General features: G+C 63.7%; 9 protein-coding genes across 9 annotated transcripts in view; 5 read left to right on the top strand and 4 right to left on the bottom strand.

The window, feature by feature from the left end:
* Positions 1-24: 24 nt before the first annotated feature.
* On the top strand, positions 25-1055 carry UBE2C (ubiquitin conjugating enzyme E2C). The gene is made up of 4 exons (XM_014943692.1): positions 25-157; positions 324-528; positions 651-710; positions 846-1055. The coding sequence occupies exons 1-4, from the start codon at positions 71-73 to the stop codon at positions 902-904; spliced, it is 411 nt and encodes a 136-aa protein (XP_014799178.1). The 5' UTR covers positions 25-70; the 3' UTR covers positions 905-1055.
* On the bottom strand, positions 1021-2542 carry LOC106889041 (regulator of G-protein signaling 9-binding protein-like). The gene is made up of 2 exons (XM_014943691.1): positions 1908-2542; positions 1021-1795 (listed from the first exon to the last, which is right to left on the bottom strand). The coding sequence occupies exons 1-2, from the start codon at positions 2098-2100 to the stop codon at positions 1362-1364; spliced, it is 627 nt and encodes a 208-aa protein (XP_014799177.1). The 5' UTR covers positions 2101-2542; the 3' UTR covers positions 1021-1361.
* A 353-nt stretch (positions 2543-2895) lies between these two features.
* TNNC2 (troponin C type 2 (fast)) lies at positions 2896-4879 on the bottom strand. The gene is made up of 6 exons (XM_014943696.1): positions 4777-4879; positions 3926-3977; positions 3664-3807; positions 3468-3582; positions 3254-3390; positions 2896-3151 (listed from the first exon to the last, which is right to left on the bottom strand). Exons 1-6 carry the CDS (start codon positions 4786-4788, stop codon positions 3120-3122), a joined length of 492 nt encoding a protein of 163 aa, XP_014799182.1. The 5' UTR covers positions 4789-4879; the 3' UTR covers positions 2896-3119.
* A 1679-nt stretch (positions 4880-6558) lies between these two features.
* On the top strand, positions 6559-8961 carry SNX21 (sorting nexin family member 21). The gene is made up of 4 exons (XM_014943872.1): positions 6559-6635; positions 6922-7215; positions 7376-7530; positions 7883-8961. Exons 2-4 carry the CDS (start codon positions 6936-6938, stop codon positions 8552-8554), a joined length of 1107 nt encoding a protein of 368 aa, XP_014799358.1. The 5' UTR covers positions 6559-6635; positions 6922-6935; the 3' UTR covers positions 8555-8961.
* A 402-nt stretch (positions 8962-9363) lies between these two features.
* On the bottom strand, positions 9364-12018 carry ACOT8 (acyl-CoA thioesterase 8). The gene is made up of 7 exons (XM_014943663.1): positions 11954-12018; positions 11670-11909; positions 11453-11589; positions 10867-11092; positions 10441-10598; positions 9831-10022; positions 9364-9732 (listed from the first exon to the last, which is right to left on the bottom strand). The coding sequence occupies exons 1-7, from the start codon at positions 12016-12018 to the stop codon at positions 9614-9616; spliced, it is 1137 nt and encodes a 378-aa protein (XP_014799149.1). The 3' UTR covers positions 9364-9613.
* Positions 12019-12092: 74 nt separating this feature from the next.
* ZSWIM3 (zinc finger, SWIM-type containing 3) lies at positions 12093-16178 on the top strand. Its single transcript, XM_014943662.1, has 2 exons — positions 12093-12280; positions 14342-16178. The coding sequence occupies exons 1-2, from the start codon at positions 12105-12107 to the stop codon at positions 16146-16148; spliced, it is 1983 nt and encodes a 660-aa protein (XP_014799148.1). The 5' UTR covers positions 12093-12104; the 3' UTR covers positions 16149-16178.
* On the top strand, positions 16169-18452 carry ZSWIM1 (zinc finger, SWIM-type containing 1). The gene has a single exon (XM_014943641.1). It carries the CDS (start codon positions 16423-16425, stop codon positions 18052-18054), a length of 1632 nt encoding a protein of 543 aa, XP_014799127.1. The 5' UTR covers positions 16169-16422; the 3' UTR covers positions 18055-18452.
* Positions 18453-20458: 2006 nt separating this feature from the next.
* NEURL2 (neuralized E3 ubiquitin protein ligase 2) lies at positions 20459-23658 on the bottom strand. The gene is made up of 2 exons (XM_014943862.1): positions 22977-23658; positions 20459-20839 (listed from the first exon to the last, which is right to left on the bottom strand). Exons 1-2 carry the CDS (start codon positions 23656-23658, stop codon positions 20724-20726), a joined length of 798 nt encoding a protein of 265 aa, XP_014799348.1. The 3' UTR covers positions 20459-20723.
* Positions 21822-24282, top strand: part of CTSA (cathepsin A) — a 6921-nt gene continuing 4460 nt past the window's right edge. Inside the window, exon 1 of the mRNA XM_014943861.1 lies at positions 21822-22038. The gene's annotated coding sequence lies outside the window, so the exon portion shown is untranslated. The remainder of the gene's footprint in view (positions 22039-24282) is intronic.

Genomic DNA, 24282 nt, shown 5'->3' with positions numbered 1-24282 from the left:
GGGGGTTCCCGGGGCTGAGACACGGGGGGAGGGGGGGGGCCCAGCCCCCCCTGACCCGCTGTCCCCGCAGATGTCCGGTGACAAAGGCATCTCTGCCTTCCCCGAGTCCGACAACCTCTTCAAGTGGATCGGGACCATCGACGGTGCCGCCGGCACGGTGAGCAGCTTGGGTCCACCCTGGTCACCCCGGGGTGACAGTGGTCTCAGTCCTCCCTCCCCCCACCACCCTCTTCAATCTGGGGTCTCCCCTGGGGCTGGGGCTGCCTGTTGTCCCCCCCTTCCTGTGCTGTGTCCCCCCTCCTGTCGCTGACTCCTGCCCCCAGGCCTACGAGGAGCTGCGGTACAAGCTGTCGCTGGAGTTCCCCAGCGGGTACCCCTACACCGCGCCCACCGTGCGGTTCCTGACGCCCTGCTACCACCCCAACGTCGACACCCAGGGCAACATCTGCCTGGACATCCTCAAGGACAAGTGGTCGGCCCTCTACGACGTCCGCACCATCCTGCTCTCCATCCAGAGCCTGCTGGCAGGTGGGTCCCATGGCAATGCCGCGGTGGGGTGCTGGGGGCAGAGGGGGGAGGACAGCGGTGGGGTGCGGGACTTGGTGGGGGTCCAAGCCACCCCACCCACTGACCCAGCCCTCTGTCCCCAGAGCCAAACATCGAGAGCCCCCTGAACACACACGCTGCCGAGCTCTGGAGGAACCAAACTGGTGAGTGGCTGGGGTGGAAGCCCCCCATCTCGCTCTCTCTGGGGTGGGCAGCCGTGCAGACCCCCAATCCTGCTGTCTGCCTGGTCCCACGGCTGCCCCAGGACCCCCAACCCCATGTCCCCCCTCTCTCCTCAGCCTACAAGAAGTACGTGCGGGAGACATACGCCAAGCAGGCCAAGAGCCAGGAAACCTGACCCACGCCACCTCTCCCCGTCATCCTTGGGTCCCTGCCTGCTCCCTCTCCGGCCGCTTCCCCCGGCTTTCTGTATCATAGGCTGTTTTTAAATTAATTTTGCAGTCCGAGCTACGGTTAATGTATAAATAAATGCATGCTTATAACTTTTATTCTAGGGGTCTTGTTGCAGTCTGGCACACCGTGAGTGTCCGGGGTACCTTCTTTTGGTCAACCCAGCCCTGGCCCCTCTGCAAGCGTGGGCAGGAAGGGAGGGACACCCACCCCGGTGGGATAACAGGGGCTTTATTTAACACTTAAGGTGCCAAGAGCTCATCTTATTCCCTCCACCAGGTGAGGGCAGCCCCCCAGCCTCACCTGCCCACACCAGGGGGGACACAGGGCTCTGTCCCCTGCTCCATGGTGCCTGAGTGGGCATGGAGGGTGACAGCCCTGCCACCTCCTTTCCCACCCCCCAGTCAGAGGACCCTGCAGCAGTGCCCAGCGCGAGCGGTGCCAGCTGTGGGTGCTGCGGTGCCACCGGTCCCCCCTGGCTGGGTGGGCTCCACCGTCCACAGCGGGATGTTGGCTCCGCTCTCCATCTCTGCCAGCGTGGCCCTCACCTGCTCGATCTCCTCCTCCAGGCACAGGGTGGTTGGGGGCTGCGCAGGACCCCCCCCTCGCCGGCTCCCCTTGCGGCTGGGTGGCCCCCGGCCCCCTAATCCGGTGCGCAGTGGAGCTGTGCCACCCCCTTGCAGGGAGAAGAGCTGGCAGAGGTGGTGGGCTCGGTGCAGGTCCTGCAGGAAGAGCTCCAGGGCGGAGAGGAAGAGCACCCACAGCCGCTCCAGCTCCCGCTGCTCCTCGGGGCTCACCGGTGCCTGCCGCAGCCCCGCCAGCAGCGCCTTCCGCAGCCCTGTGGGACAGGGGACACTGAGCTGGGGTGACCCTGGAACCCCCTCCACCAACTCCAGGGTTGGGGGGGGAGCACTGTGACCGCTACCCACCTCCCCCAGCCCACTCCTTACCGGTGCTGAGCTCACGGGCCTCCGCGCTCCTCCTGCGCCGCTCCTCCCGCAGCCGGGGGCCATCAGCGCTGCCCCCCAACTGCAGCACCAGCTGCCGGTGCCCGGCCGTGGCCTTGCAGAGGGCAGCCTGGGTGGCTGCACATGTCCCCGCTGCCCCTCGTGCACGGCACACATCTGCTCTCCCAGGAGCCATCCTGTCCCCTGAGGGCAGAGCTGGGGACCTTCTGTGTTGACCCCCCAGCTCTCTTGGGGGGACTCGGATCCCCCCCCAATGCCTCAGCACTGAGCCTCAGGGATGCAGTGGGCTCTGAGCCCCTGTCCCTGTGTCCTGCTAGCTGCACGGCGACAGTCCCACTGTCCCAGTGTGTGTTGGCTGTGCCCCAGCCTGAGGAGTGTACCCCCCTTCTGTCCCCCCCTACCAGCTGGAAAGGCTGCAGAGAGGAGGGGGTCCCCAGGGAGCAGTGATGCACGGCGGGTTGGCACAGTCTGTCCCAGCGCAGAGGCTCCAGCATCGCCTTGACTCTGCAGGGAGGGGGCTGGTACCCCCCACCACCATGTAGCCAGGTCCTCTGCACCCTTCTGGGTGGGACACGGGGGTCTTGGTGCAGGGGAGGTGGTGGTGGCTCCCCAAGATGTCCCTGTGGTCCCACAGCCCTGCCCTGGAGAGGGTAGGAGCTGCCCCCTCTCCCCCCCCGGGGCTCCTGGAGCCCTGTTTCCTGCTGGGGCCACGCTCCCTCTCCCGCTGGCGTGTGAACCGGCTGTTCCGCATGGAAAATCTGAGCTCAGCGCTGGCTCCTGCCCAGCAGCCCGTGGGAACCACTGCCCCCGCACCCCCCCACTCCCCCCGACACGACACCATGGGTGGGCCTGACCCTCACAAAGCACCCATCCAGACAAATCCCCCCTCCCTTGGTGAGCAGTTGCAGGGAGAACGGTGCTGCATCCCCCTCCCCCCCATGCAAACCCAGTGAAGTTCTGCACCAGCAGCTCAAGCCTTTCCCCTTTTATTGAGGCTCAGACCGAAACCACACGCAACAGACGGGAGGAAAGGCTCGGCCGCCGGCAGCGGGGTGAGATGGGTGCCCCTGCGCAGGGCAGGGGGGTCCCAGCCCGCACGGGTGGCCGGGGACCGGGCGCTGCGGAGCTGCTGCTCCCTGGGCAGCGGTGGAGCAGGGCTGGGCGCAGCGGCCGGCCCGAGGAATGTCTGGTCCCTTACTGCACACCCTCCATCATCTTCAGGAACTCTGCAAGAGAGCAGCACCCTCAGCCCGTGGCCATGCCTGGGGCGAGCAGCGCGGGCATTTTGCCAGGGCATCTGCAGGATGAGGGACAGGGCCATCGCTCACCATCAAAGTCAATGCGGCCATCATTGTTCTTGTCCGAGTCCTTCATCATGTCCTCTATGTCCTCATCTGTGACAGGCTCCCCGGTAGCCCTCAGGATCTCCCCCAGCTCCTCGATGTCGATGAACCCATCCGCGTTCCTGCAGGAGGGTGAGGGCAGGATGAGGCCCCGCTCATCCCCACGGTCAGAACAGGCAGGCATCACCCCCCCACTCACCGGTCGAAGATGCGGAAGCAGTTGGCCAACTCCTCCTCAGACTTGCCCTTGGCATCCTCTTTCATCTGGCGCACCATCATGACCAAGAACTCCTCAAAGTCGATGGTACCGCTGCCTGCAGGTAGGAAGGGGAGCGTGGGTCAGGCTGTGATCCCGCTGCCCCACCGCCCGCCACCCACCACCGAGGGCTGCTCACCATCCTCGTCCACCTCCTCTATGATGGCATCCAACTCCTCTTTGGTGGGGTTCTGGCCCAGCATCCTCATCACCGTCCCCAACTCCTTGGTGCTGATGTCCCCGCCACCGTCCGCATCAAACATGTCGAAGGCGGCCTTGAACTCTGCGGGGAAGGGAGTCAGGTCCGAGCAGCACACGGGATGGGGCCATGGCAGCAGGATGGAGCCTGGCCCCAAGCCTTGGCAGGGTCTGGCCCCTCTCCCCACCGCCCCCACGCTCACCCGCAATCATCTCCTCGCTGAGGAAGGCGCGGGCTTCAGCCTGCTGGTCCGTCTGCAAGGCAAGGGAGCGGGGTCACCATGGCCACCCACATCATGCCAGGAACCCCCTCACATGGCGTGGAGGCGATGGCACAGAGGTGCTGGGAGATGCTTCTGCCCAGCAGCAGGATGATGCTCTGCCCAACTGAGCCACATCCCCCAGCAATCCCCACAGCTCTGGTGCCACCCGGGCACCTGTGAGGATGGTGAGCTGTGGGGAGCAGCCTGCCCAGGGCCCCCCCGCCAGTTGGGGGTTCCATGACGCAGGGGCCATGGTCCCTGTATACAGCCTTGGCATCCCAGGCATGCAGCGCTATTTTAGGGATCTCCTCAGCTCCCCTTATAGGGAGCAGAGGGGCCACGGGCACCTGTCGGCCCCGATTGAGTTTCTCCTGGAGGCGCAGGCCACCGGCGGCGACGCCGTGTCGCATGACCCAGCGCTCGGCTTTCAGCCACTCCCTGCCACCGCCGCCTCCACGCAGCCCCGAGCTCCAGCCAGGGCTGATCCAGCGTCCCCAGACGCCCACACACCTTGGGCACCAGCACAGTACCCCCCAGGCACATCCTGCAGGGACCCTGCACCACCCCAACACCTCCCTGCCCTCTCCCACCATGGTCAGCCAGGCCCCAGGGACCATCTCCCCATCACCATCCGTGGAGGCACCTCGGTAGTCCAGATCCCCCAGATGTGTGAGGTTCCCCTGGGAATGTGCAGCGCCCACCACCTCCTGCCCTGACAGGTCTCGCCCCGGTACACAGCTCACAGCACACGATACACCACAAGTGGCACACGACAGCATGGAGGTTCTTACCATTGAAGCCATTTCTGCTGCTTCCCTCCCCTAGGGAGTCACCACCTCCTGCAGCAGAAGCCCCCAGAAGCTCCCTGGAGACCCTGGCACCCCAATTTGTAGCTTCCCTGCTGCCCGGCGTGCCCCCAGCCGCTGGCCCCCAGGTCCCGGCAGCCTATCAGCTCCCCGGTGGAAATCCTGCCCCGCTCATTGGCAACAGGTGCATTTTACCTAATTTAGCCAAAGCGTTATTGGCCAAGAGCTGGGGATTAAACGTGGGTCTGAAGCCGGGATAGAAATTCAAGCCCTCTGGGGAGGGACACTGGAGCCTTGGCAGGAGGGTGGTTCTATCCCTCCCGCCCCCTGCAGCAAGGAGGGGGTTAAAAATAGCCCCAGAGCCACCAGCATCACCCAGACCTGGGGGCCAGGGCTTCCCCCTGCACCAAGCTGTCTGCCCCAGTGCTGTGGGCACGGACCACCACCAGCCCCCCTGTCGAACCCACAGCCCTGCCTGGGGCTGGCTCCCAGCCTGGCAATGGTCTCCCCTGGTGTGGCATCCCCTCCCTCACTCCCACAAGACCCTGGGGGGCTCCAGCCTCACCCTGTGACCTCCAGCCCCCTCCCTTCACCCCCATTTTCTGCTCGGGTGGGCCAGGGCAGAGCCACATTTCAGCACCCCCACCCCAGATGAGGAAGGGACCCCCAGTGTGAAGCCCCCGAGGGGGTGTGGAGCATCCTCACCCCTTCAGTACGGGGTCCCTGGCACCGTTGGCACCCATATCCCAGATCCGGAAAGGGCCCTGTCTCTCCGTGCTGTCGGGAGAGTGGGAAATCTGCCCAGGTGCCTCCTCGAAGGCTCTGCCCTCACACACCGCAGCCCATGCCAGCCACATTTGCCAGGGTCCAGCCAGGGCTAGTGGCTTTGAGGATGTGCTGGCCAAGTGGACCATGGCCCACAATGCCCCTGAGGGGGTTGCACAGGGGCTTGGTGCTGCAGCAGGGTCAGGCTGGCAGCACCCTGTCCCGCAAGATCCCAGCATCAGGAACATCCAAGAAGTTCCCTGACACCTGTTTTTGCCGGGACCCCCATTCCCCAGGAGGGAGCTGGGGACAGGACAGCCCTCCCCAAGCATCCCACCCTGCCCAGCAGCCAGGGAGGAAGTGATTTGGGATGTTTTGGGAGCCTCGAGCACTGGGTGCGGAAGCCCCCACAGACCCGCCTGCGCCCCGGGGAGTGCAGGGATCCCCATCGGAGCCCGGGCAGGGTGCGGGGCGCTGGAGCAGGGAGCAGTGGGCGAGCAAAGGCAGAGCGATGGCAGCAGCTGGGCTGGTTCCTCGATATTTATTAATAGACATTCCCAAGAAAGCGACGAGGAGGGAGCGGGCACGGTCCTAAATAAGGCAGGGCGAGCGCCGGGGGTGCAGCCCAGCTGCCCTGGGGGCGTGTGGCGAGGCCAACTGGGGCAAGGGTGGCGGGGTGCCAGGGTAGCCCAGGGGGACGTCCTGCAGGGATGGGGAGCCTGGGTGTGGGGTACCGGGGTATTGGGGTACTGGGATACGGGGGTACTGGGGTATCAGGAGCTCAGGACCCCAGGGTGCGGGGCTCCTGTGGCCCCAGGCAGGGGGACCAAGGACCCTGCCAGGACAGCCCCGGGGCTGGCAGCGGAGGGTAGGGGCTGCGGGCAGACCTGCCATCACCCGTACCGGGCCGTGCCAGGCAGCGCCGGGCCGTACCGATCCCGGCCGTGCGCCGCCGTCCCCGCCGCCGCGATCCGGGTTCCCGGCGGAGGCGGAGCCGCGCAGGGAGGATCCCGGGACGAGCCGCGGCGGAGCAGCCATCGCTCGGCACCGCCCGGCTCGGCAGGGCCCGGGCCAGCACGGTACGGACAGGGCCAGCACCGCCCGCAGCGGGGACGGGGCCGCACCGGGACGGGGCGGGGGCGGGCTGGGGGGTGAGGGAGGGGGTACCCCGGGGCTGCACCGGGGGACGGAGGTTGTCCCAAGGCCGGGGTGTCCCGGGGACGGGCTGTCCCAGGCCGGGCCCGTGAGGTGTCCTCGGTTGCCGGTGCCGTGGTGGGCAGCACAGGGCGGTACGGGCGGGCAGCCCCTGGCCCCCTGCCCATCCCACCCGGTTGGGGCAACCGGGTTTGACCAGCGTTTTGGCAGCTGGGCCGGACGGGATGGCCGCCCGCATCCTGCACCGCCTGCGGCACGCACTGGCCGGTGAAGGCGGCCGGGAGGAAAGGGTGCGTGGCGGCTCCGAGGCCGAAGAGTTCCCGGAGAGCTCGGAGCTGGAGGACGACACGGAGGGGCTGTCGACGCGCCTCAGCGGCACCCTGAGCTTCACCAGCCAGGAGGAGGAGGAAGAAGACGAGGAGAACGAAGAGGAGGAGGGTGCTGGAGAGGAGCTGGGGGAGCCACCGCAGGCGACGGGGGCGGCAGCGGGTGCGGAGGACGGAGGCAGGTGCTGGGGACGATGTGCTGGGGGGAGGAGTGGCTGGGGAAGCAGCACCCTGGGGGGAGACCCAAGTAATGGTGGGTGCCGGTGGCCTGGAGAAGGGGTGCTGGGAGAGCCCGGTCCCTGTGGTGGGGGGGGCTGACACCCCTCTCCCTGGCACAGAGTGGGGTCCCGCGGCGGAGCGCCCCGGCAGCAGCCTGCTGACCCGGCAACTGCAGGAGCTGTGGAGGAAGTCGCGGGGCAGCCTGGCACCCCAGCGGCTGCTCTTCGAGGTCACCAGCGCCAGCGTGGTCAGCGATCGCTCCTCCAAGTACGTGGTGAGTGAGCCCACCGGGGCTTGGGGGGAGAAAGGGGGGGCGTGATGAGGGTGCAGGGGTGGGCGCGGGTCCTGCTCCCTCCCAGGGTAGGGCTCCCACGGGGCTGGCGCTTATTTCTCTCTGTCTTTCCCCGTGCTGCTCGGATGGTGCTGGCGGCTCAGATGAGCCTCAGGTAATTATCGCCGACGGGTGCTGCGGCTGTGGCAGCCCAACCTGCTCCCTCCTGCCTGGGCAAACCCCCCTCCCTCCCTCCCGGCAGCCCCTCCGCAGCCGTGTGCCCGGCTCTGCCCGCTCCCGTGGGAGCAGCGTGCCCGTGGCACCGCCCTGACGCCTGGGTTCCCCCCCCCTGCAGCTCTACACCATCTACCTGATCCGCTCCGGCCGGTTCGACAAGGCCCCCGCCGCCATCACCCGGCGCTACTCGGACTTCGAGCGGCTGAACCGCCGCCTGCGCTGCCGCTTCGGCGTCGACATGGCCGGCATCGCCTTCCCCAGGAAGAGGCTGCGCCGGAATTTCACCGCCGAGACCATCGCCAAGAGAAGCCGAGCCTTCGAGCAGTTCCTGTCCCACCTGCACTCCATCCCCGAGATCCGCCGCTCCCCCGAGTTCCTCGAGTTCTTCTTCCTGCAGGACCTGCGAACTGCCCAGCGCCTGACCTGCACCGGGATGTACCGCGAGGCCCTGGCCACCTGGGCCAACGCCTACCGGCTGCAGGACCGGCTGGGGGTCTGCAGCTCCGGCCGCTTCCTCCTGACGCTGGCCGGGCTGGCTGTCTGCCACCAGGAGCTGGATGAGCTCGGGGAGGCCCACGGTTGCTGCGAGCAGGCGCTGCAGCTGCTGGAAGCCCAAGGTAGCCACCCGCTGCTGGGGCCCTTCCTACAGGCCCACGTCCACCTGGCCTGGAAGGTGGGCAAGGACAAGCGGCGCTCGGAAGCCCGGCTGCAGGACCTGCGGGAGGCCGGGCCGCCCCTGCATCAGCAGCCCACCCTGAAGGAGTGTTTGATCAAGGAGCCTCTGGAGTGAGTGTCCCCACGCTGGCAGGAGGGCAGGGGGTCCCGTGGGGCTCGTGGCCGGGGAGGGGAGCGAGGGCGATGCTGCAGGTGGGGATGGGGCAGGGAGGCAGTGCTGGATCCCGCCGGCAGCACGGCCCACACCCCGGAGCTGCCTTGAAAATGCACTTTTTTTGTGTGGTTAGTCCGTCCCGTGGGGCCGGGTGTTCATGGGTGCTCATCACCCACACCAGCACTGCCGGGAGCTGGCTCCCCCACTGCGAGGGGGCTTCCAGAGTGGACGGGACTTTAGCTGGGACATACTGGCACTACATAAGGGAACGGGAAGGCCGCTGGCAGGGTCCGGGGCTCTTGCCAGGAACTTCCCATAAAACTTCTATAATAAAAATGGCTTTATTTAATAAAGTCTTGGTAGGAAGAAGAGCAGGGCGCCTGCTATGTCTGTTCAGCTTCGCTTCCCCCCCAGGGCGCCATCAGTGGGAAGCATCAAGCCACCTACGATGGGGCTGGAGCTGCCTCATCCCTCAGCTCCCGGGGGCTGGCTCCCCTCACAAGCCCATCCTGGAGGAGGAGACCATGGGTGAGCAGAAGTAGCGACTGGCAAGTGCTGGGGACACAAGGAGGGCAGGAGAAGTGAGAAAGGGAAGCCACATGAGCCGCAGTAGCACTTTCCCCTCCTGTGACCCAGCCTGCTGCGGGGGCAGAGCTGTCCTGTCCTGCCACTGCCGCCGGCGCCGCCTGCCCTTCCCCTGCCAGGAGAGGTTCCCTCGGGTGAGCACAGTCACAGGGGCCAAGGGGACAAACTCCAGGTGACAGACCCCAGCTGTTCACGTGATGGCTTTATTTAAGGCAGGTTGAGGGTGGCTGATTGTAGTGTGCAGTTATGTGCTGTGCAGCTGGCAGTCGGTCACAGCAGATGCCTCTGTGGGTCCCCATCCCTGCAGCGCTGGATCCAGCCCGGTCTTCAAGGCTCCTTCCTGCTGCCGCCCGGGATCCCGCCTTGCCCACATCTGCTTTGGTCCCAGGGTTCCTCCTCGGCGTGCTTCAGCCTCAGCCCATGGGGGTTCCTCAGCTAGAGCTTGCTCTGGGTTGGCGTTTGTTCCACCCTGATGACTCCTTCCTGCGCACAGGTGACAGCCAGGACCCCGTCCCTGCGCCACAGCCGTCCCTGCACCAGTCCTCGGCACCCACCTGCAGAGAGGGCCTGTCAGACCATGGCTCACCACCACCTGAGACATGCAGGGCTGGCCTTGCCACGCGGGTCCCCAGGGAATGCAGTGAGGACTCACCAGCCCAGGGGCTCTCGCACTCGTAGAGCATCCAGTGGTCTGCTCGGAAGGGCGCGTGGAACCACATGGAATGGTCGAGGGACACCATGAACTTGATGTGGTACTGCCGGTGCGGGAGCAGGGCCGTGCCCAGGAAGGCATAGTCGGAGATGTAGGCAGCCACGCAGCAGTGCACCTTCATGTCAGTTTCTCCTGCAAAGCAACCGGCACTGCCAGGGGTGGCCGTGGGACAAGGCTGGGCAAGGAAGTGCCAGGGGTGGCCGTGGGACAAGGCTGGGCAGGAAGCGTGAGGCAAAGCCCCAGGAGCTCTGCATCCCCGAGGGCCAGCTGCTGGCCAAGCAAAGCTGAGATGCTTTTCCAGACCTGCTCCCCTTGCTGTGTCCCCGGGGAAAGCCAGCTGTAGCTGAGCGTGGCATACGGGCATTGCTTCATGCTCTGGCACCCATTTCAGCTTTGAAAGCCCCAGGCTTCTCCACAGGCTTGGGGCACAGACAGCCTCTGAATCACAACCCCCTCAGCCCACTCCATCGCGAGTGTGCTCTACAGCGTGAACTTGAGCCCAAGCCTTCAGCTCATAAGGCAGCTGGACCACCCTCCTGGTGGGACCCACCTATGTAGCCTCGTGCTCGCACCCAGAAGAGCTGCTTCGGCTCCTGCGGCTCTGAGCAGAAGATATCTGGCGGGTTCACAGGCTTGATATCAATCGGCACATCTTCGGCTTGAATCTTGTTGAGATGCTTTCTGTATCTCTCTGCCAAGTTAGGATTCCTGCAGACCAATGCAGAGGAGAGAGGTTAATGCCAAGCAGGCTAGGAGCACGTTCTGCTGGCAGCGGCTTCAGCTGCTTCAGCCCTGGACCCAGGGCCACACAGAAAGGCAGGAGGGCCGTGGTTCCTGCACTGTCTTGTCCTGCTTCTATACTTCCCTCTCATGCGTATTTGGGAGCTCCTCAGGCAGTCTCCCCAGGCCCTGCGCCTCCCTAAGCCCCAGCCATAGAGAAGGGTGTCCCTGAGGGTGCCCATTCCACCCCGCTCACTGCAAGAACTTCTGGATGAGCTCCTCTTGCGTCAGCAGCTCCTCAGGGGGTGGTACAGTAGGCATGGTGAACTGGTGCTGCACTGGGCTTCCCTGGGAGAGCTGGAAGGAGGCCTGGCAGGTGAAGATCGGCTTTCCGTGCTGGATGGCCTTTACAGAACGAACAGAGAAGCTCTTCCCTGTACGGGTCCGCTCCACCTCGTACAGCACCGGCACCTTAGGGTCCCCTAGGACAGACAAGGGACGTTCTGCCATTGGGCCACCTACAGAGGCTGAGCACTGGGGCCAGGCAGGCTGAGCCTGCTGTGCTCTGAGCTGGCAGTGCCACCCACACCCTCTGCTGTGCCGGGGGCGGGATGGCAGCACCCGCTCACCCCTGTGAGCCTCAGCCCCAGCTTCCCCAGCCCCTCAACCGCTGGATTCACCGCCTGGCTCCTAGTCCCGCCATAAGCCCCAGCCTCCCCCACCCCCTACACCCTGTCCCCCGACCCTGGGATCAGCAGCCCGCCTTCCCTTCCCGCCCCTCCCCGGTCCCTGCTCCTCTCACCGCGGCTGCCCAGCCCGGTTCCCCCCGGGCCCGGACCCACCTGCCCTCACGAAGTAGCAGTGCAGCGAGTGGACCTGCTCGTCGCGGCTAACGGCGCGGGCGGCCGCCACCAGGGCCTGGCCCACGATCTGCCCGCCGAAGAGGCGCTGCGTAGCGGGCACCCAGTGGTGCCGTCCCCTGCGGGGGAGAAGGCGGCGGCAGTGAAGAAGGTGGCGGTGAGGGAGGCCCGGTCCCGGTGACCCGGCGGCCCCGCGCACCTGAAGAGATCGAGCTCCAGCCGCTCCAGGTTGAGCACGCTGGTGATCAGCACGCTCCTCAGGTCCCCGGGCGGCGGCCGCCCCCCCACCGACTTCGGCCCCGTCCCTGCGCCGGTCCCGTTGCCGTTGCCGTCCCCCGCAGCCGCCATCTCCTCGGCGACCCCGCACCGGCGCCGCTGACAGTAGCAACAACATCCGGTGGGGGAAGTACCGCCCACCCGCGGGGCGGAGAGCCGCCAGCTGATTGGTTTATCGAGGAGTCAGTCATCCGGCTGTGGTAGAACTCTCTGGGCTGGTTGGCTTTCCTCCTGCCAATCAGGAGAGAAAGCCTCTGATTGGTTATATGCATGAGGTGGGCGGTGCCCCAGCTGGTTTAATGCAGGCGGCGGGGAAACAAGGTCCTTTCCCCCGGTGCGGCGGCCGGGGTGGGTGGCGATGGAGTCTGCTGGGCCCGTCCTGCGGCTGGGGTCCGCCTTCAGGAGCTACGAGGATTTCAGGCAGTGCTTCCGCGCCTACGAGCTGGCGCAGGGCTACAACTACGACCTACGGAGCTGCGTCTCTGTCCGCGGCTACAACCGGCAGCACGGCACGGCCGTCCGCAAGGATATCACGTAAGGTCCCCCCGCCGTGTGCGGCCCGGCCCCACCAGGCCGGGGTGGCTCGGTACCTCGCAGTAGCCCCCTGAGGCAGGGCTGCGTGCCCGGTGCGGTTCTCCGGGGGTGCCGGTGCTCCCGGAGGGGGGTCGGGGAAGGGCCCCAGGCAGGAACGGGCTGCCGGTGGTGGAGCAGGCCCCAGGCAGAGCCAGCTCTCAGAGCCCAACGTAGTGCTCTTCCACGGGGCCCGAGCTGTGAACCTCATGAGGTTCAACCAGGCCAAAAGCAGGGTCCTGCACCCGGGTCGGGGCAGCCCCTGGTGTCAGCACAGGCTGGGGTTGAAGGGATGGAGAGCAGCCCCGCCGAGAAGAGTTTGGGGGTCTTGGTGGATGAAAAGCTGGATGTGAGCTACAATGTGTGCTCACAGCCCAGAAACCCCCCCACATTCTGGACTGCGTCCCCAGCAGCATGGTCAGCAGGGAAGGGGGAGGGGAGGATTCTGCCCCTCAGCTCTGGTGAGACCCCCCTGCAGTGCTGTCTCCAGCTCTGGGACCACCAACATCAGAAGCACATGGACCTGTTGTGGGGGGGGGGAGCGGAGCAGAGGAGGCCACAAAAATGATCAGAGGGCTGGAGCACCTGTGCTGTGAGGACAGACTGAAGGAGTTGGGGTTCTTCAGCCTGGAGAAGAGAAGGCTCTGGGGAGACCTCATTGCAGCTTTTCAATACTTAAGAGGGGCTACAGGAAAGGTAGGGACAGACATTTAAGTGGGGCCTGGTGTGATAGGATAAGGGGTAATGGTTTTAAACTAAAAGACAAGATTTAGACTAAATATAAGGAAGAAATTTTTTACAATGAGGGTGATAAAACACTGGCCCAGGTTGCCCAGAGAGATGGCAGATGCTCCATCTCTGGAAACATTCAAGGTCAGGTTGGACACAGCTCTGAGCAACCTGATCTGGTTGAAGATGTTCCTGCTCATTGCAGAGGGGTTGGACTAAATGACCTTTAGAGGTCCTTCCAACCCCAACCATGCTGTGATTCTATAAGCTCTTGTCTGTACCTGGCTGAATGCTTTTATACCCGAGGTATTTGTGGCTTCAGAAAGGTTGATCCTGACAGTGTAATAACCAGCAGTATTCTTCTCTGCAGGTGTATGTCACACACTTGCCATTTTCATAGTCCCAACTGTCACTCTTGCCTCCCCTCTCACTACCTTGCTGTGTCCCAGCCCTCTCATTGTGGTCTCATTCCCCAGCTGGCACTCCACTGTCCTGTGTCTGCTGCTTAGCTCTCTTTAACTCTGCCTTTCAGTTTGACAATTCTCTCTGCTTCTTGTAGCAAAGCCTGTAACTTTGATCTTTGGAACTGCTGGCAAACTATAGCTCCTGCCTTTTTCCGCTCAAGTAGCAGAAGGCTAAATATTGTCAACATTCAGTAGCTGCCCTTTCCTCACTGCAGTGGAAAGGTGTTGTCAGGTTTCCATCTCACAGTATTTGATCCCCAGCCTTTGCTTATCTGGACGGGTCCAGTGATGCCATGAGGCTGTTTTGTTTCCATCCAAGTCAGTGGATCTGCTCCTGTGGCCAAAGGCTGCAAGGTCAGTCTCCAGTTACACAACTGCTCCCCTTGCTGCCTTAAAATATAAACTAATCTCATGCCTTGAAGCCTTTCTTGCTGTGTTCTACCCTGCTCCTCCAGATGCAGAGGAGTTGCAGAAATGGTATGTGCTTTAAGAGAGTAAAACACAAGCAGACAGGTATCAAACTTTTCATTGATGGCTTTGTTTCTGGAGAGCAGAAACGGAGGCATGGCTGGGCACAAGAGCTGGAGCTTCCTGTAGTGTCTGGTTGTGGCTGTTATAACTCAATTCCTTAGTTTCTCTTGTGTTTGAGCTTTCTTACCCCCAGCTTTGCTGAGTAGAAAGCCAGCCCACTTGTCTGGTTGGCATACATGGGTGGGGTTTTTTTGTGCTCACTGATTGAAAATAGAGTTGGTGCACAAGAAAAGTGAAAACTAAATGCTGGCAGCCTACACCACCATTGCTTCCCTCACTAACGCTTTCCCAATGTTTGCAGGTTCATGCAGGTGAAGTTTGGTTGTTCCTGGACCCAAACACACAGCACGAAGAAAAGGAAGGAGCCCATCTCGTGCCCGGCTTATTTTGAATTGCAATATAAGGAGGACATAGACCAGCTTGTGATCAGTGATCTGAACACTAACCATGTCCACTCCGAGACGGTGCTTTCCCTGAACAGAGCTGCTGCTGCTGCGACAGCAAAACTGTGTGAGGAGCAGCAGTGGGGTGGGACCAACAGCGTTGCTGTGGCAGATAAGGACTTGCAGACAGTCGCAGGACAACCGGTGGACGGGGTGACTGCTCCAGCAAAGAAAAATGCCTCAGTGCTTGCCAGGCTGGCTGAGGTCATGAAAACCTTCCTGAGGGTGGACGGGGGGTCACTGGCCTCGGCTAGCACAGACAGCAGCCACAGCCTGGACAGATTCAGCTTCCAGACCAGCAAGATGTACAACTCGTTTGTGAAGTTCCCCAAGAGCCTCCTGCTGCACAGAGTGCTGGACAGGGCGGGACACGTTCTCTACGCTTTCATTGCAGAGACTAAGGAGCGAGTGGGGAAGGTGGTCCACTTGTCACTGCTGAAGGACGACGTGGGACCCAAGTTCCGGAGAGTGCTGACCGTCTTCAAGGAGTTCAACCCTGAGTGGAAAAAGGTGGAGGTTTTTTTTGTGGACATGTCCTTCCGTCACAAAGGCATCCTCAAAGCTTACTTTCCCTCTGCCCAGGTGCTCCCTTCTATCTATCACACAGTCCGACTGCTCAAGGATGTGAAGGAAGAGATGATCTCCTCTTCCTTCAAGCAGAAGTTGAGGCTGGCCTTGCGGAAGGCTTTGTTTGCCCCTTCGGCTGCAAATTGGCATGCCCTGTCCAAGCTGGCGGAGAAGGTGGTCAGCCCGGTGGCGTACAAGTACCTGCAAACCGAGTGGTTCCCCTGCGAGCCGCTGTGGGACATGCACACCGAGAGAGGCCTGCAGTTCTGCAGCACACACATGGCCAGCCTGGACCTCATCACGCTCCGAATATCCAACCTCTTCGGCCGGCAGCCGTCCTTTGAGGCGAGCGTCTTTCCTCTTATGGAGCGTGCAGACTACCTTGATTCCAAAGGCTGGGAAAGCCCGAGCTGGGGTTTCTTGAGCACCAAGGACCTTCAGAGCGGCCTCTGGGAGAAGTCCAAGGTGTGCACCGGTGCTGCAGCAGAACTGGGCCCCGTGTTCTGGGAGAACTGCCCAGCGCTGGGCTGCTGGCTGTGCCCGCAGGAGTGGGAGGTGGTGCGGAGGTCGGCCCCGGTGGTCAGCCCGGTGCTGGGTGGCCTCAGCGTTAGGCTGAAGGAAGATGCCCAAGGGGTGAGCCAGAACTACCAGAGCTGCGCCTGCGGCTTCCACCGCCGCTACCGCCTCCCCTGCAGGCACGTCCTGGCCGTGCTGCAGTCGCACCGGAGGCCGGTGGAGGAAAGCATGGTGTGCAGGCGCTGGCAGAGGAGCTACCGGCAGCTCCTGGTGCCCGGTGCCACCGACCCTCCGGGCTGCAGCGGGGGCTCGGTGGGTGGCCAGCTAGAGGACCAACAACTCCCAGTGCCTGGTGCTGCTGACCCTCCGGGCTGCAGCAGGGCCTCGGTGGGTGGCCAGCTAGAGGCCAGGGAGGAGAGAATCCGGTCCCTCAGCCTCGAGCTGGTCAACCTGCTGATGCAGTGCGACGGGGACGAGCTGGAGGAGCGCGGCTCAGCTCTAATCACTGTCCTGGCCGCCTGGACCCGGTCACCGGGGGAAGCGGCCGGGAATGAGCCGGTATCCCCGCACTACTCCTGGTAACGGGGGGCACCGAGGTGTGCGATGGCGGAGGGGGAGGTCCGGGCCGTTCCCGGCTCTCCGCTCTGTCCATAGCCCGCTCCGGGCAGTGCAGGGTCCCCGCCGCCCCAGCAGCCATCGGCCGGTACCGGCGGCTGGTGGCGGGGTCCGCCGAGCCGCCAGGGGGCGCACGCCAGCATCCCCTGACGTCATGGCGCACCCCACGCTGATTGGTGGCGTCCCCGGCGGGGAGCGGGGCATGCTGGGATATATCCCCCGGTAGTGGCTGGTGGGCGGCATGGATTCCGTCGTCTTGCAGAGCGCCGCCATGTGGGACGTGTTTGCCATCTTCCCTCGGGTGCTGCTGGTGCACCGGGCCGGTGGGCTGGCGGGCCGGACCCTCTACATCTTCCTGGTGGCCGGGCCGGCCCCGGGGCTGGAGTGCGGCATGGCCAGGGTGGTGCATCTCGCCATCCCGCAGGACGAGTCGGCGGGAAGCCTGGCCGACATGTACGGGACGTTCAGGGCCTTCAACCCTGCCTGGGCCGAGACCCAGCTCCTCCTGGTGGACCCCGACTTCCCCCATCCACCAGTTCTCGCCCAGGCTTTTCCCGCAGCGGAGCTGAAGCTCTCCGTCTTCCACCTCTGCAAGCGCCTGGAGCAGCACATCCAGCAGCTGGCCTTGGAGGGCTACACTGAGTACCTGATCCTGGCCGCCCTGAGGGACACTATGTGTACAGCCACCGAAAGCAGCCGCAGGAAGACGCATGCCCTCCTGAGGGACCTTGTGACACCAGACTTGCTGCCTCAGCACCTCTTTGACTGGCTGCTTGATGAGGAGATCTGGGCCACACACAGGGAGAGGACCTGGGGGGAGAGCAGTAACTACTTTAGGGACCTGGAGACAGTCATCCAGGGGTTAAGCTGGGCTTTCAGTGTTGAGTGCTCTCTGGAGAGCTGCATCACCTCCTTAGCTCAGCACTACCAAAAGTGTGTTTCTGAGAGCCCTTCTGATGCTGTGATGTTCTCCACTGCCCATCCTGATCACCATGCTGCTCAAGCAGATCCCCAGAGCCTGCCTGCTTCGGATCTGCCTCTCGCTCCTCTGGCATGCCAGGGTAAGCCATCTCAGAACCCTGTCCAGACCTCCCTCACTACAGCAGAAGTTCAGCAGCAGCAGCAGCCAGTGGCAGCCTCTCTCACAGCTGATGAGAGTCCCGTCATTCTTCTCCAGAGTCCGCTGGCAGATCCTCAGCTCCCTAGGGCTCTTCAGCATCAGCCAGAAACTCCCCAGGCTCCCCTCCTCCAGGGTGAGCCTGCAAGCCCTCAGTCCTCATTAGATCCTTCACCTCCTGCAGCTGAACTGCAGGCCACAAAAGTCCCAGTGGGTGACAGTGAGGAGGAGATTAACCAAAGGACTGAAGAACTCATCAAGCAGTCTTTGAGAGATATTTGCACGGAACCCGCTGCCAGGCTGTGCCTGAGTAAGTTTGAAGCAGTTCAGAAGTCTGCGCAGCTGATAGATAAGAGCGGTGATGTCCTCAGCGTACAGGTCCTCGAGGATGCTCACAGTGTGGACCTGAGAGGCTGCACTTGCTACTTCAACCAGGCCTTCCAGCTGCCCTGCCGGCACATTCTGGCCGTGCTGACTGTGGACAGGAAGACCTTGCAGCCAGAGGTGCTCAGCAGACAGGAGCAGAAGGGAAGCGATGACCATCAGGCTGAGCAAGACAGTACTGATGGCATCTTGGAGGTCCTGAAGAGCTCCTGGAACGAGTCTTTGAGTAAATCCCTGTTGGTGTCCTTCCTTATAACGGAGACCAGCCGGCTTCTCACCCACTGCAGCGGGGAGGAGTTTGAGCGCAGGTACAGGACCCTCCGGGAGCTGGCTGACAGCTGGATCGGGCCTCACTTGGAGGTAAAGCTCTAGCACTGAGTGGGGGCTGAGCTGGCTGCTCTGTGTGCAGGTCCTCAGGAGCAGCATGTGTGCAGGAGGCATATTCATCACCCCACCGGTGTCCCAGCTTCTCCCTTTACTCCCCTAAGCCTGTCACTCCCTCAGGGCTCAGCATGGAAGGGGCAGTTTTGGGTCCTTTATCTGCTGCACGAGCGTCACTTCTTGCACGGGGCAGCTGAGGAACCGGATTGGGAACTCGAGATTGTGCTAGAACGGGTAACCAGCTGCTGACCTGGCTAACAGGAGACAGGGCTGGGAGCCAACCACGGGTGGTGGGGCGTGGGAGGTGATGGTATAATAACATGTGACAAAATTATTTGATCTGTGGCCAGGGCCTGGAGGTCCTTCCAGCATCCAGCTGCGACGTGTTGTGCAACAAAGCCAATAAATCGGCATTGTATTGCTCAGGAGCCGTGTCTGTCTCTGTTCCAGCTGCGGCCGCCCGTCCCTGCTGACAAGATGGGACAGTGGGGCTTGCTCAGCCCGAGGGATGGGGCAGGGCTTTGGATGGTGCTTCTTGGTGGTCTCATCCCATTGCGGTGCCCTCCAGGGAGCCTGCTTGTCGGGTGGCAGCAGATCCGGAGGGTGGCAATCTCTGCTGCCGGCAGCGCAGCCCGTGGCCTGGAGCCAGAGTTGTTTGTCTGGTTTTACGGCAGCTGCTCTCAATTCCTCAGAAAGGGGAACCCGCCCTCAACAGCTCATGTGCTGGGGGGGGTGGGAGGGATGCTGGGGGTCACAGCAGTGCAAACAAAGCAGCGGTGAGGTGGAGAGCAAAGGCTTTCAACACATGGTGTGGGGGAGGAAAAGATAAAGAGAGGAGCAAACAAGCTCCAGCCCTCGGGCATTGCTCCTGGGCTGGGTGAGCTCCCCATCCCCCTTCACCAGTGAGAACGACTCCAACACCAGCAGCTCCAAAGCCCATTGTGCTGGGACACAGGCTGCATCCTCTGGGACCTGGCTGGGGGCCTTGGGGACCTCACTCGGGGCTGTGGGGGGCTGTGGTTCAGTTGTGATGCCCCAGTCGGTGCTTCCTTCATTAACACTTCGTTTTCAGCAGTTGACCTGTTGCAGAAGTGCAATTACTGTGCAGGTTGGGGATTTCCTCTTGATCGAGGATTTTGTAACATTATCTGATACTATCGAATCTCCCTGACTAAATATAGCGTAGTGTTTCCTAAAAGATCTTTCAGTGAAGTTGGAGCTGCCTGTTTCTCTGCTGCTGCAGAGAGGCCTGGAAGGCCCTGCCTGCTTGGCCCCCTTGGCCATCTCTTCCTGGTTCATGTGGGCACCCCTCTGATTTTTTGAGGGCTCTTCCCTCTGCCTGTTGCTCTGCACAGCTCTGACCTGGGCTCCCTTCCCAGCCCACCACAGGGATGGCAGGAAAACCAGCTGCCATCCCCACTAGCCAGAGGATGAGGGGTCTGGAGGGGGGCCCAGTGCTGACTCCTGGAGCTGGGCACCCTGTGCTGGGCTCTCCTCCTCAGCTGGCGAGGCAGGATAGCAGGACCCTGCGCCAGGTCACCGTGACCATCTCCGTGGTCACAGGCACGTGCCTGAGCAATGGCTGCTGCTAACGCGGCTCCCTGGGTTTCCCTCCGGCGTCCGCCCCGTCCCCCTCCCCGCTGGGAGCACAGGAAATAACTCATCCCCACTCTCAGGGTAAACATCTTTCCCAAGAGCGAAACTGCCTGGCCGGCACGAGCACCCGGCTGCAATTTATCCTCCACGTGAGCATCGGCCCGTACCCTCCCCGTGCTCCACCCGGCCCGGCCCTCGCTCTCATCCACCTGGGCAATCCCAGCTTTGTTCACTGGCCAGGGACAGGTCCCGAGCCCAGGGGGCTTGGGTTCACTCCAGGGGGATCTGCTCCCACCACTGGTTGCTGAAGAGCAGGGAGGTCCCAGCCCCCCTGAGCCCTCCCTTGACAGGACTCTTCCCTCCTTACTGGAGGGCAGCTCCCCTGAAACCGCACAAAATGTCCTGATGTGGAAGGAGATGAAAATCCCCTTGGTCGGGGAATAAAAAACCCAAAGCCACGGCTTCCTCACTGAGATGGGAGGCGGGCAGCACGCCAGCCCCCAGAGCTGCCTTGTGCTGGCCTTGCCCTGCCAAGGACTGGCCTTGTGCCGTGGGGTGCTGATACCGCCGGTGGGGCTGGGTGTCCCGGCTGCGGGGGCTCTGTGGGTCCCGCGGTGCCTGTCCCAGCCAGCCCGGCTCCACCGGCACCCTGGCACGGCGGAGTGCCCGGGGTGAGCACAGCCCCGGTGGCCGTGGGTCAGACAGCACTCCTCGCTCCCCCTGCATGGCTCCGTGTGCCGGCACCCCCACGGCGGGCTCGCTGTCTGGCTGGAAGCGCTTTATTGCTCGCTCTGACCCTTCTACCCACACCCTGGCCCTGCCGCGCTCGTCTGCACGGAGGAAAGTCCCTCTGATGCTCTGTCCCTGCTCTCATGTCAGCCCCTCGGTGGCACATGCCATGCACACCGACACCCCAGGGGTGAGGGCACAGGGGGCAATGTGCCAGCAGGCCCTGGGAGGCCAAAAGGGCAGCTGGGGGTACGGATCCTGCCCAGGCAGCCCACCGGCCATCGCTGGTGGGGCTGTGGGCATGGGGGGCAGCCCGGGGCAGCGCCCTCCACACCTCACTCATGTTTGCAGAAGTTCTTCAGCGGCGGGGGCAGGTCCAGGCCGTCGATGGCCACGCGGTGGACAATGTGCTTCTGGATGACCAGCCGGCAGAGGGTCTGCAGGGAGGGAACTGGAAGAGAACAGAAAGAAGGAGTTGAGCTGGCCGAGTGGCTGGTGATGCTGAGAGCAGAGGGGTGTGGAGGAGACAGGCCACTGAGAAGCACCATGTTTTAGGACAGGGGTGGGTGAACTTGCTCTGCAGCAGGAGCAGGCATCGTCCTGCCCTAGACTTGAGCCGGCTGCTCCGGCTGGGATGGGAACTTGAGGGCCCCAGGCAGTGAAGCTCTGCCCGTTACTAGGAGGAAGGTTGGGAGGACAGTTATGTGCCCAAGCTGTGCGTTACCATGGCTGGTTTGCATTCATTTTCTCTAGAGGCTGTTGGGCAGCTCCCTGAGGTCTCACATGCCCGCCATGTGCTTTCCTTTCATCCTTTCATGTCTGCTTCCACCAGCACTGGTGCCAGGCTGCCGGGTGGGCGCCTGCAGGCCTGGCCTGAGGAGACACCTCCCATGACACCTTTGGGACAACCATCTTCTGTCCACCATGGTGGACAACCACCGTTCCCATGGCCGCCCGCACAGGCTCTGCCTGGTTCCTGCTACTGTGACACGCACCCCTGTGGGATTCCTCTTTCCAGAGCCCTCGGTGGCTCTGCAGCATGGGTGCAACTAGCTGCAGCCGGGGCTCTCCTCAGATTTTAAACGAGAGCTGACTCAAGCCTGCAGGGCCTTGGTTCATCCTCTGCCTCCCGGAGCCAAACCGGAGGAGGGCTGCGGCTGGGACCCGGCCATTTCCCCCGCACACGGCTCAGCACCTCTCCGGCTGCAGGGCTACTGCCTCTGAGGGCTCGTGCCGAGCACCACCACAGGGTGCCCAGCCGTCTCCCGACCTCGGGGCTGTTTTCGGATGGCTGGAGTGCTTATCTCAACCTTGGTGGCGCGGGGCTGTCTTGTGCCGAGTGCTGGGTGACGGGTGGCAGATGCCCTTTGCCTCTCCCGTCCCCATCCCCCTGTGCTGTGTGTCGTGTCACCAGCAGCTCAGCTGCTCACTTCTCCTTTTCGCTTCACCAACCAGACCCCGGCCAGAAGTAGAACTGCACCGAGACTTGATTTTTACACCCTGCAGAAGTGTTGCAGAAGAGGGACCTACTGAAGCCTTAGTGGAGGGAAGGAAGCCAGACTGTGCCTCCGCAGCAGTGCCTGTGCCAGCCGCAGCGTTTGCGGGTACCCAGGGCCTGTGGCCGCGGCAGAAGGAGCAGCTTTCCCAGAGGTAGGTGGTGCCAGCGCGAGTTCCTCACTTGGCCGGGGACAGGCCCTCCGAGGTGGCTCAGAGGCCTCCTGCAGTGTGTTCCAGCTGGTCACCCTCAGCACGCTCCCGGGACAGGGGGGCCTGGGTGGGCGTATTTAACCTTCCCGTTTGGATAATCCATCCACAACCTCGGGCAGGGAGATTCCCCCATCCCAGCCTTGAGACAGAAGCAGCTGAACTTTGCACCAGCGGGAGGAGCGGTGGCTCCCGGCGGTCCGGGGCAGGAGTCACCCAGGCGCTGGCTTTCCTTCTGCCTCTTCTCTCACCTCATTCTCAGCATCTCCTCATTTCCCCAGCAAGGTGCTAATTAGCGTTAATGAGCCTGACACCTCACAAGACCCAGCAGCCAGGTACTCCTCCCCAGCCAGCCGAGGGATGATGGCTATTTATTGCCCAATCTCCGATGGCATCACGGGGTGTCTGCTCAGGGCACCCTGCAGCGGGGGCACGAGGCAGGCACCCGGGGGGTGACGTGTGTGCCAGGGTGAGCATTGGGGTGCAGCCGGATGTTTTGATGCCAAAGCAGGCCGTTGCCTGGCTGTGGGCTGCCGTGTGCCCATGGGGTGAGGCTGGGCATGACGGGGGCTCGCCAGCCCTCGAGACAACAGCCCCAAAAACCCACCCCCTCATCGCTCTGCTCAGGAAGGGCGACCAGGCTGGGCTCTTCCCCGACCACCACGGCAGAGATTTTGGGAGACACCACCCATCAGTAGAGTGTGGGGTCTCGCCCACGCTCTGCATGGCTGGGGGCTCTCCTCTGCCTTCTACCCCATGTCCCTCAGCCTCATGGCACTCTGACTCTCCCACTGTTGGGGACTAGGGGGTGACCCCACCAGAGCCCCCCCTCGCAAGGTCCTGGCCTGTGGAGGACGTGCCCCAGGGAGGGGGCAGGTACCTACAGCCGTAATCCACTGGGATGACCCGGACGCTCTTGGTGGAGGCGAAGACGTCGACCACGGCGTAGAGCGGGCGGGTGGTGGGCAGGTGCCTGGCGCTCGGCCCCATGTCCTCTCCATTGATGATGATGTGCATGTCGGCGGTGCCGTCGGGCTGGGGGGCGTAGAGCACGCCGATGCGGCTGCGGCGGGCGGTGGCGGGCAGCACGTTCATCTTGTAGAGGTCATCCAAGATGTGGCTGTAGCGCCCGGGCCTGCTGCGCCCCACCAGCGTGTCGCGGGGGATCCTCACCCGCTCGATCAGCAGGAAGGGCTCCCACGGGGAACCCTGCACCCGCACCCGCGCCTCCTCCCCGTCCTCCGTCACCCGGTTGTGGCTGCGGGTGATGGCGAACACCCAGGTGTCCCCCATGTTGACCAGGTCCGGCAGGGAGTACTCGGGGACCACCTCCAGGCTCTGGGGGTCGTGGGCCGTCAGCCCCACGCGCAGGTGGCCGCACCAGCCCAGCTCCTTCTCCTCGATCTCCACCAGGAAGATCTGCCCGGGGGCCAGGGGCTCCTGGCTGAAGCAGAGCCCGTTGGCGAAGCTCTCCACCCGGGTGGCCCGCGTGCGCGAGGCGTCCAGGCGGACGTTGGCGCCGTGGACGGGGTGGAAGCGGGCGGCCAGGCGGCACCGGGACGCCATCGTCGACACACCGCTATTTTTAACTGTCCCCCCGCCTTGGTCGCAGCTGTCGCCGGGCAGTGACGGCCCCTCTGGGCACTCGGCGGTCCTAGTGACGCAGGGGAGGGCAGGAGGGGACACCGGGGTGACAGGGGACCCCGCGACTGCTGGGTCACGGCCGGGCCACACCGGGCTCTCCAGGCCACCCAGTGCTGCCCGTGGCGGTGCCCGGTGTCACCCAGCTGGCACCCAGCCATCCCCGTTGTGACCGGTGGCACCTGGAAGTGCCCGCTGGTGGCCACCGGGACACTGCACCCCCCACACCGTGTCTGAGGGGTCACACCGGGGGTCGGTTCCCCGCACCGCGGGCACGGTGTGTGTATGGGGGGGGGGTCCTGCGTGGTGTTCCCGGGGCAGGGCACCCCCCCCCCCCCCCGCCTGCAGCCCCCCACGGCGGGTCCCGTCCCGCCAGCCGGGGCCGCTCCCACGTGCGCGCGCGGTACCGGGGCAATCACCGGCCGCCCCCGGGGCGCTGGTTGGTCACCGGGCGGCCCCGCCCCGCTCACGTGAGCACCGGAGGTCATATGGGCGGGTGTCATGTGCCCGCCGGGAACCCCGCCGCCGCCTGCGAGAGCCGCGCTGGGA

The sequence above is a fragment of the Calidris pugnax genome, unplaced genomic scaffold, assembly GCF_001431845.1.
Source record: "Calidris pugnax isolate Ruff unplaced genomic scaffold, ASM143184v1 scaffold118, whole genome shotgun sequence".
NCBI lineage: Eukaryota > Metazoa > Chordata > Aves > Charadriiformes > Scolopacidae > Calidris > Calidris pugnax.
Note: the sequence above shows the minus strand (reverse complement) of the source record. Positions and strands in the feature narration are given on the sequence as shown.

What these genes read in the sequence shown, in the direction of transcription:
- ACOT8 (XM_014943663.1), bottom strand. Translation starts at nt 12,018, where the DNA reads ATGCATATAACCAATCAGAGGCTTTCTCTCCTGATTGGCAGGAGGAAA. An exon ending in CTGGAGCTCGATCTCTTCAG is followed by an intron (nt 11,590 to 11,669) that starts GTGCGCGGGGCC and finishes TCTCCCCCGCAG; the next exon opens with GGGACGGCACCACTGGGTGC. An exon ending in GCGAGCACGAGGCTACATAG is followed by an intron (nt 10,023 to 10,440) that starts GTGGGTCCCACC and finishes GTTGCTTTGCAG; the next exon opens with GAGAAACTGACATGAAGGTG.
- TNNC2 (XM_014943696.1), bottom strand. An exon ending in CAGCGAGGAGATGATTGCGG is followed by an intron (nt 3,808 to 3,925) that starts GTGAGCGTGGGG and finishes CCTTCCCCGCAG; the next exon opens with AGTTCAAGGCCGCCTTCGAC. An exon ending in TGCTTCCGCATCTTCGACCG is followed by an intron (nt 3,391 to 3,467) that starts GTGAGTGGGGGG and finishes ACCCTCCTGCAG; the next exon opens with GAACGCGGATGGGTTCATCG.
- LOC106889041 (XM_014943691.1), bottom strand. Translation starts at nt 2,100, where the DNA reads ATGGCTCCTGGGAGAGCAGATGTGTGCCGTGCACGAGGGGCAGCGGGG. An exon ending in GGCCCGTGAGCTCAGCACCG is followed by an intron (nt 1,796 to 1,907) that starts GTAAGGAGTGGG and finishes CCTGTCCCACAG; the next exon opens with GGCTGCGGAAGGCGCTGCTG.
- NEURL2 (XM_014943862.1), bottom strand. Translation starts at nt 23,658, where the DNA reads ATGGCGTCCCGGTGCCGCCTGGCCGCCCGCTTCCACCCCGTCCACGGC. An exon ending in CATCCCAGTGGATTACGGCT is followed by an intron (nt 20,840 to 22,976) that starts GTAGGTACCTGC and finishes GTTCTCTTCCAG; the next exon opens with TTCCCTCCCTGCAGACCCTC.
- SNX21 (XM_014943872.1), top strand. Translation starts at nt 6,936, where the DNA reads ATGGCCGCCCGCATCCTGCACCGCCTGCGGCACGCACTGGCCGGTGAA. An exon ending in AGCGGGTGCGGAGGACGGAG is followed by an intron (nt 7,216 to 7,375) that starts GCAGGTGCTGGG and finishes TCCCTGGCACAG; the next exon opens with AGTGGGGTCCCGCGGCGGAG. An exon ending in ATCGCTCCTCCAAGTACGTG is followed by an intron (nt 7,531 to 7,882) that starts GTGAGTGAGCCC and finishes CCCCCCCTGCAG; the next exon opens with CTCTACACCATCTACCTGAT.
- ZSWIM1 (XM_014943641.1), top strand. Translation starts at nt 16,423, where the DNA reads ATGGATTCCGTCGTCTTGCAGAGCGCCGCCATGTGGGACGTGTTTGCC.
- ZSWIM3 (XM_014943662.1), top strand. Translation starts at nt 12,105, where the DNA reads ATGGAGTCTGCTGGGCCCGTCCTGCGGCTGGGGTCCGCCTTCAGGAGC. An exon ending in GCCGTCCGCAAGGATATCAC is followed by an intron (nt 12,281 to 14,341) that starts GTAAGGTCCCCC and finishes CAATGTTTGCAG; the next exon opens with GTTCATGCAGGTGAAGTTTG.
- UBE2C (XM_014943692.1), top strand. Translation starts at nt 71, where the DNA reads ATGTCCGGTGACAAAGGCATCTCTGCCTTCCCCGAGTCCGACAACCTC. An exon ending in TCGACGGTGCCGCCGGCACG is followed by an intron (nt 158 to 323) that starts GTGAGCAGCTTG and finishes TCCTGCCCCCAG; the next exon opens with GCCTACGAGGAGCTGCGGTA. An exon ending in CATCCAGAGCCTGCTGGCAG is followed by an intron (nt 529 to 650) that starts GTGGGTCCCATG and finishes CTCTGTCCCCAG; the next exon opens with AGCCAAACATCGAGAGCCCC.